The sequence below is a fragment of the Bidens hawaiensis genome, unplaced genomic scaffold, assembly GCF_021521415.1.
Source record: "Bidens hawaiensis isolate Kalapana, Puna unplaced genomic scaffold, B.hawaiensis_p1.1 tig00001692_1, whole genome shotgun sequence".
Lineage (NCBI taxonomy): Eukaryota > Viridiplantae > Streptophyta > Magnoliopsida > Asterales > Asteraceae > Bidens > Bidens hawaiensis.
The window spans coordinates 476,154-485,451 of NW_027491096.1; the positions used below are offsets into that span (position 1 = coordinate 476,154).

Below are 9,298 nucleotides of genomic sequence, written 5' to 3' on the forward strand. Positions count from 1 at the left end.
TTCACTCCAACAGGCTGACGAAATCGGAAGCACTCGACAACAGCTCAACATGAGTAATCAGTGTGAGTATGATAAAGATTGGGAAGAATCTGACAGTGACGCAAACCTGTGCCATAGGGCGAAAGGGAAGCGTAAACAAGCAGATTTCCACAGAAGAAATTTTGGAGAAACCTTTAAACCAAAAAACGCGGGTGGAAACCCACGTGACTTCTCTAAAACCTTCAGACCAACTGTTGCAAATGCGGGAACGTCCAAATTTGCAAGGGACATTGCGGAAGCAATTGCCCCGAAAAGTGCCAAACAAATGTCCAACATAGGCACATATGATGGTATATCTGACCCAGACGATCATTTGAACAGATTCATAGCGGGGGCAATCGTCAGCAATTGGACGGAACCCACGTGGTGTTACATGTTCCAAATGACGCTTGTTGGGGCAGCCAGAGCGTGGTTCGACCGTCTACCGGTCCATCACATCTACAATTGGGCAGACTTCCAGCAGAAGTTCAGCCAACACTTCAGTCAACAAAGAAAGTATACTGAAGAGCAATGGACGATCCTCAACTGCATCCGAGAGGAAGATGAGTCTTTACTAAACTTCATCACGCGCTTCAATTCAAAAAAGCTAAGTCTGGGCACTATTAGCGAAGATCTTGTTCGCGCTGCTTTCATCCAGGGCGCGGAAGACCCAGAGCTCATCCGCACCTTAACGGGTAAAGATGGCATGCCATCCACGTGGGATGCCATCATGACAGCAGCTAAACGCTTCGCGGAAACGGAAAAGCAACTGGGTAGAGATCTTCCCCAGAGCACAAACCTCTACACTCAAAAAACAAGAGAAAACAACGTCCTTACCGCCCGACAAAACAAAAAGAGGAAGCTTGGTATTTGGCAGTCAAGGGTAAACTTTGACACCTCATCCGGCTCACACCCTCGGTTAGGCGGAAGGGATAACATGCAGTCTTCGAACCGGAACTCCAGATGGACGCCACTCACCAAAAGCGTCACCGAAATATTTGCCACCGAGAGGCTCCCATGGCCAAAGGCTCCAATAATCCGACAGCGTCACAACACTGATCAGAGCAAATCCTGTGACTTCCACAGGACAAAAGACCATACCACGGAGGAATGCGTATCCTTGAAGGACGTCGTCGAAGCATTCGTCAGAAATGGGAAACTCACTCACCTCGTGGCGTAATGGACGCTAAGCAGGCTAATGCGTGTAGAACCCCAGTTGGGGAAAACACGGATGAAACTGCAGCTTCAATGTTGGAGACTACATACTGCGTAAACAACGAGATTCCGAACCAGGTGCATATCGGCTCGAAAGGCTCGATGACACCCCCATCCCAAGAACATGGAAGGGAGCTCAATTACACAGGCTGCATGTAGATCAATTCCAAACTTGTAAAGAAAAAGCCTAGAGCCACTTCTAATGGAAATGATTCTCCTTATCACATTGACGCTGATGGTCTTACATTTATACTTATGATCTGACCACACTGATATGCCGGTATTCACCGCATAAATAAGTGGGGAAGTAAGTCGTTGCGTGTGGAAGGCGGCAAAACCCGCATAAACACAAAACGACAAAAATTTCTAAGGAAAAGATGAGGAAAACCTTCACGCAGGTCAGTTATAGGTGAAGTTTGGTCATCCCACTAAATGAAAGTGACGGTCCTACCCGCACAACCATGATAGAGGAAACTGAACATTAACCTATTGACAACCGCGCGTCGAAAGGTTAACTTATTCAAAACACTGATATGCCGGTATTCACCGCATAAATAAGTGGGGAAGTAAGTCGTTGCGTGTGGAAGGCGGCAAGCATAAACACAAGAAACGGCAAAAATTTCTAAGGAAAAGATGAGGAAAACCTTCACGCAGGTCAGTTATAGGTAAAGTTTGGTCATCCCACTAAATGAAAGTGACGGTCCTACCCGCACAACCATGATAGAGGAAACTGAACATCAACCTATTGACAACTGCGCGTCGAAAGGTTAACTTATTTAAAACACTTAGAAAATTTCTAAGGAAAAGATGAGGAAAACCTTCACGCAGGTCAGATATAGGTAAAGTTTAGCCAAGTGAAAGTGACGGTCTTACCCGCACAATCACGAAAGAGAGCAAAACTTTAACCTATCATCTGCCACGTTGAAAGGTTAACTTATCCAAACTACTCAAGAAATTGCTAAGTTAAACTAAAATATGCGTGAAACAAAGATTCAAAAATAAGAGGGAATATACCCCCTTACCTTGGTAACCAAGAAACCGTAAGACAAGTGCGGGTACAGTGTCAAGGCGAAACCCTTCACATACTTAGCACCTGCAGGGAATTGAAGCCAAGAATACCTTGGTAACCAAGAAACCGTAAGACAAGTGCGGGTACGGTGTCAAGGCGAAACCCTTCACATACTTAGCACCTGCAGGGAATTGAAGCCAAGAATACCTTGGAAGTCAAGTAACTATAAGACGAGTGAGGGTACAGTGTCAAGGCGAAACCCTTCACATACTTAGCACTTGTAGGGAATTAAAACCAAGAAGGATCTTCTGGGCCATGCTTGTGGAAAAGGAAATAACATCCCCGCATAGCGGGAACGTTGAGAACTAGATTGTTTGAAGCTCCAAGATGGAATTGGTTGTTTAACATAATTGATCACTATGTCTAAAACTACCAAAACCTCGTGGAGAATCTACACAAGTGAAACTCAACGCTCCTGACTTGCGAGGAGGTTACACACCTACCCGCATCATACCCAAAGATCAAGCAGAAAAGTCGGGAATTTCTGCACGTGACATTAGGAAAACCGCGGGAAGAATCCCCACGGAAAACCTTAAAACAAAAAACCCTTTTCAAAACCCTTTGCTTAAGTCCAAAAGTTCACCTCACTTATTAACAATTCATGAGAAGAACATTGGACTGGGGGGGCTTGAAGAGGTAGGTCCCAGCAGGGCCCAGTTGGACCCGCAAGACTCACCTTGAAGAGGGACGTCTGCGCAAAGACCAACTGGTTCCGCAGGACCCACCATGCTCAGAGATGAAGACCTTACGCGCAGTACGCCAACTGTTCCCGCAGGAAAAGCCTCCCAATGGTGAAGTACCCCGCCTGTTCCCGCAGCTGCGGATACAAGCCATCAGGGAAGGCTACCCGCACTAATAGCAAGGCTACACGCACAAGGCACTAACTCTCAATAATTCAGTAATGTCACCTGAAGAAGGAATGAGCAAGGCGGGAATACTCCCGCCCAAATGAGCCAGTCCGTACGCTTCTGGAGGATCTTTTGTACTATACCTGCCAAGGTATGGACAAAATAGACAAGATCTGACCAAAGCAGCCCATGAACCAATCACAGGGTGACAGCTCACTGAAAACAGTACGACGAGGAGCACGCTCTAGTACAAATGTCACTATCAGCCGCTGCCTACTCACCAACCCTTGTCGTGGCACGTACATAGCCTGCAGTTGGTGGAAAAGGAATAGTACACAGCCGGCCATGTCACTATCAGCCGCTGCCTACCCACCAACCACCAGCATGGCACGTGCGTAGCCCACAGTTGGTAGAAAAGGAATATTATACAGCTGGCTGTACCTGCTTGGAAACCTACATTCGGCTATAAATACTCCAACACCTTGGAACGGTATCATATACTATCTTATACCATCACATATCTTATCTGCTCTAGCTATTTCTCTTAATATACATTTATATTCAGAGCAATCTAGTCTGATTCTCACGCCGGAGGGTGGTCACAAGGAGGTACCCCCCCCCCTTCTCAGTGACGAGCTCACGGTGTCTGTTTTGCAGGTCATCAGAAGAATAACCATCTTTGCCGGACCTAACCTTCGTGGGAAACATCTACTTGACCCTAAGATTATCCGTAATCTGCCGGGGTCACTTAGTGTTTCTTCACTATCGTTCTTCACAAGCGTCCACACTCTGAAACCCTAGCTTCTGGTAATAATAATATTAATGATGCTGTTGAAAAAGATCGTAAGCGATAGAAGATGGTGACCAAGAACACCATTAATAATAATAATGGCTGCACGCAGTCAACAAAAGCATACCCTAATTCTAGTGATCAGAAGACGAAGGATTTCATAAAGAGCGTGGGCGGGTCGGAGGCCGAGTTGGTGATCGAGAAGAGGCTGACGGTGTCGGATGTGAGTGGGAATCTGGGCCGGCTGCTGATACCGGTCAAGAACCCGGGTTTCCTGACGGGAGAGGAGAAAGCAATACTCGGAGAGAAGCAGAACGTAAGCGTCTTGGTGTTCGATCCAGAAAGGAGAAAAGTGGCGTTGAATCTTGGCAAGTGGAAGATGAGCAAAGAATATTACGTTCTGAAAACCAACTGGAACCAGGTGGTGTGCACAAACGGCCTCAAGGAAGAGATGGTGATAAGGGTTTTATTGTTTAGGGATGTCCAGCAGAAACTGTGCTTTGCAATTGATCGTGTCGCATGATGACGTAATCTGGGTATATTGTAGGTATCATATGTGGTTTGAAGTGATACATATGTAATTAAGGTGGTATCTACTGTCTAGCTAGGAAACTCATTACACTACTGTTATGGTTTTGTTTGTTCAAACTCCAATTGAATGAATATATGATTCTTGAATGTCCTCAAATGTTTTTTTTTTTTTTTACTAGAAAATGAATAGTAGTTCAAAGTGTTTTAATTGGGTCGTTTGCTACTGATCATTTGGTGTGTACGTAGAAGGCCCAAGGATTGTAATATAAAGATATGTGATACTAGGGGCAAATTGGTCAATTTACAAAGTTAGGACATAAGCAGTCATAGGAAAAATTTGGTCACGGCTGACTTTTTCTGGGTCAATTATGATATTTGGAGATTTTACTTTCCTTATCAGCGTTGACTTGTCAAGCATGTTTGACCAATTTCTGGGTCAACGTTGACATTTGATGGAGTCAGCCTCTCATACACTATCTTGATCAGAATGGTGGTGGGCTGCACTTTGTTATTTGGATCATGCAAATAAAAAGTCCGGGCCGGGAAGTAGGTGCGATAAGCAACTTAATGAAGCAATCATCTTGATGGAAGTCTACAAAGATTATAAGTTGTTTATAGGCATCTAAGTTGCAATTACAATCTTTCTTGAATTGCATTGGGGAAAGATCTATAATCTAGGTGGAGTCCCAAACTTCCAACTTACAGCAAAAGGGTGTTTTGGGAATTACTGAAAGTCTGCAAAAGCAAATTGGTTTGGCTAATTCTGTTTTATTGGGCAACTTACTGCAAAAGGGTATACCATATATGTGATAATGTTTTGTTTGTTGACCTTTTGTTAGAAAGAATAATGGATAGATATTTTGAGTTAGATTCTAGGGTTTGGGCCGGGCTTACTAAACTCATGTATAGAGCCCATAAGATGATATCAAGGCCAAGGGTGTTGTTCACTTGAGGCTTACTTGGTTGGGGTTGGCTTAGCACAAAAACACGGATAGATATTTTAACTAGAGATTATAAGTCTTAAGTTCTCTTTCTTTCCCTTGTATTAATTTTTTTCTAATTTTATAAAATCTTTGTCGGATACTGTTTCCCTTAAAAAAAGAAGAAAAAAGTATTTTTTTTAGTGTTTTCTTTAATTATTTTAGTAGTTTGTTTAACTTTAATATGCTAAATTTATTAAGTTTAATAATTTTATTTACATTTTATGATGTAATTTATTTTAAAATAAAAAACATAATATAATGTTAATGCTAGTTATTGTTAAATCACAACTTGTGTTAAACGGACGTGTTAGTTAAAACCCCACTATCTACGTGACAGTGACATGACACTTTAATAAACAAGCTTATTAAGCTCCCCAACAAGTAGCCTTAAAGGTTACTGATACATAATGGTAATGGGTTGGGTTAGAGACGAGCATAGATAACCCCTGACCCCATACTCAATTAAAAAATGTTGCCCCTAACTCGTCCAGTTTGCTCCATTCTGCGTCCCCGAAGTGTGGTGAATCAACAATTTTTTTTCTTTTTTCTTTACAAACCTAATGACTATTCTAAGGTCAGATCGTCAAGACCGGTTTTATACAAGTTGTGGATCAGTTCTTCCTCAACCCTGCTCTGAAAATAACTTCCAAATCTAATGGATCGTTCAGCTTTGAGCTTAACAGTCCCCACCCTCATTAGTTCGGTATATTCATATTAGGATTGGGTTTGACTTACTCTACACTTCCTTCGTGAGGCCAATTTCCGCAACCCAAATATCGTTTATATCGTTTCGCTCGTCTTTCCATTCCGTTTTTGGAAATCCCATAAAATGGTGGCCTTTGTTCCTCTTGGCGCCGCCTTTTCCTCACCTTAGACTATCCGGAGTGGGTACCGATTTGCCGTCCAACAACACACGTGGCCAACGGTGCTGAAGAGGTAGGTCCCAGCAGAGCCCAGTTGGACCCGCAGGACTCACCTTGAAGAGAGACGTCTGCGCAGAAACCAACTGGATCCGCAGGACCCACCATGCTTAGAGACGTGACGTCCTTACGCGCAGTACGCAAGCTGTTCCCGCAGGAAATGCCTCCCAATGGTGAAGTACTCCGCCTGTTCCCGCAGCTGCGGATACAAGCCATCAGGGAAGGCCACCCGCACAGCAAGGCTACACGCACAAGGCATAGCTCTCAATAATTCAGTAGTCACCTGAAGGAATGAGCAAAGCCGGGAACAATCCCGCACAAAGGCGGGAGGGGGAATACTCCCGCCCAAATAAGCCAGTCCGTACGATACTGGAGGATCTTTTGTACTGTACCTGACGAGGTATGGGCAAAAGATCTGACCAGAGATACGACAGCTCATTGACAACAGTATGGCGAGCAGCATGCTCTTGTACTGTATGTCACTATTAGCCGCCGCCTACTCACCAACTCCTGTCATACCACGTGCATAGCCGGCAGTTGGTGGAAAAGGAATAGTACACAGCAGGCCTGGTCACTGTCAGCCGCTGCCTACCCACCAACTACCAGCATGGCACGTGCGTAGGCCACAGTTGGTAGAACAGGAATACTATTCAGCCGGCTATACCTTCTTGGAAACCTACCTTCGGCTATAAATACCCCAAATGGTATGATCATCTAATCTCATCTTGTATCTTACATCTTATACCTGATATCTGCTCTAGCAATCTCTTAATATACACTTATATTCAAGAGCAATCTAGTCTGATTCTCACGCCGGAGGGTGGTCACAAGGAGGTACCCCCCCCCCCCTTCTCAGTGACGAGCTCACGGTGTCTGTTTTGCAGGTTATCAGAAGAACCATCTTTGCCGGATCTAACCCTTCGTGGGAAACATCTATTTAACCTCCAGATTATCCGTAATCTGTCCGGGGTCCATTAGTGTTTCTTCATTGGCGCCATCCGTGCATAAAAGCTAGAACTACATTTCTTCAGTTTTTTCAAACTTCTGGAAAGATGGTTAAAGAAACTCCGGTAACCACAACCCCAGCTAGCGGGGGGAATACCGGCGACTACACAGTTTTTACGAACACTACCCCGGTTACCCAAGCCGGGGCAAGTGCAGTAAATTTTATGAACACTACCCCAGTTACCCAAGCTGGGGCAAGTGCAGTAAACAACCATCCCCTGGGATTCAATAATACCCAGGCGGAAAGACAACAGACGAGACTCCCCCGCCAAACGCTTGAACAAGTTAAAGCGTGGGCAGAGGCACGTCAGAAGGAATTCCAAGCTGAGTTGGACGAACGCTTGCGTTCCGTCCAACAGGCTGACGAATTTGGAAGCACTCAACAGCTCAACATGAGCAGTGAGTGCGAGTCCTCGGACGATGATCGGGAGGAATCCGACACCGACGCAAACCCTCGCCATAGGGCGAAAGGGAAGCGTAAAGAAACGGACTTCCAAACGAGAAGGAATTTCGGAGAAACCTTCAAACAAAGGAACGCGGGGGGAAACCCACGTGACTTCTCCAAAACCTTCAGACCAACTGCGGCAAACGCGGGAACATCCAAGTTTGCAAGGGACATTGCGGAAGCAATCGCCCCGAAAAGTGCCAAGCAGATACCCAACATCGGCACTTATGATGGTATATCTGATCCAGACGATCATTTGAACAGGTTCATAGCGGGGGCAACCGTCAGTAGTTGGACGGAACCTACGTGGTGTTACATGTTCCAAATGACGCTTGTTGGGCCAGCTAGAGCGTGGTTCGATCGTCTACCGGTCAACCACATCTACGACTGGGCAGACTTCCAACAGAAGTTTAGCCAACACTTCAGCCAACAAAGAAAGTATACCGAAGAGCAATGGACAATCCTCAAATGCATTCGAGAGGAAGATGAATCTTTGCCAGACTTCATCACTCGCTTCAACTCAAAGAAGCTAAGTCTGGGTAATATTAGCGAAGATCTTGTTCGCGCTGCTTTTATCCAGGGCGCGAACGACCCAGAGCTCATCCGCACCTTAACGGGTAAAGATGGCATGCCATCCACATGGGATGCCATCATGACAGCAGCTAAACGCTTTGCGGAAACGGAGAAGCAACTGGGTAGAGATCTCCCCCAGAGCACAAACCTCTACACCCAGAAAACAAGAGAAGACAACGTCCTTACCGCCCGACTAAACAAAAAGTGGAAGCTAGGCATTTGGCAGTCAAGGGTAAACTTTGACACCTCATCCGGCTTGCAACATCGGTTAGGCGGAAGGGATAACGTACAGTCGAACCAGAACAGATGGACGCCACTCACCAAAAGCGTCACCGAGATATTCGCCACTGAGGAGCTCCCATGGCCAATGGCTCCAATAATCCGACATCGTCACAATGTTGATCGGAGCAAATACTGTGACTTTCACAGGACAAAAGGCCACAACACTGAAGAATGCACAGACGTAAAGGACATGGTCGAAGCATTTGTCAGAGATGGGACGCTCGCGCACCTCGTGGCGCAATGAACGCTGAGCAGGCTGATGCGTGTAGAACCCCAGCTGGGGAAAACACGAATAAAATTGCAGCTTCAATGCCGGAGACTACATACTGCGTAAACAACGAGATCCCGAACCAGGTGCATATCGGCTCGATGGCACTCCCATCCCAACAACATGGAAGGGAGCTCAATTACACAGTTTGCATGTAGATCAATTCCAAATTTGTAAAGGCCAAGAGCCACTTCTAATGGAAATGATTCTCCTTAGAACATCGACGCTGATGATTTTACATTTATACTTATGAACTTTCAACACTGATATGCCGGTTTTCACCGCATAATTACGTGGAAAGTCGTTGCGTGGGGAAGGCGGCAAAACCCGCATAAACCCAAAAAACGGCAA

At 45.4% G+C, this 9,298-nt stretch overlaps 1 protein-coding gene across 1 annotated transcript; it reads left to right on the forward strand.

Annotated features, from left to right (window-relative positions):
* Positions 1-4,007: 4,007 nt before the first annotated feature.
* On the forward strand, positions 4,008-4,463 carry LOC143594374 (B3 domain-containing protein At2g32645-like). The gene has a single exon (XM_077073702.1). The coding sequence runs from the start codon at positions 4,008-4,010 to the stop codon at positions 4,461-4,463; it is 456 nt and encodes a 151-aa protein (XP_076929817.1).
* Positions 4,464-9,298: the final 4,835 nt, after the last annotated feature.

Excerpts from the sequence above, each read along its gene's own strand:
- LOC143594374 (XM_077073702.1), top strand. The coding sequence starts at position 4,008 with ATGGTGACCAAGAACACCATTAATAATAATAATGGCTGCACGCAGTCA.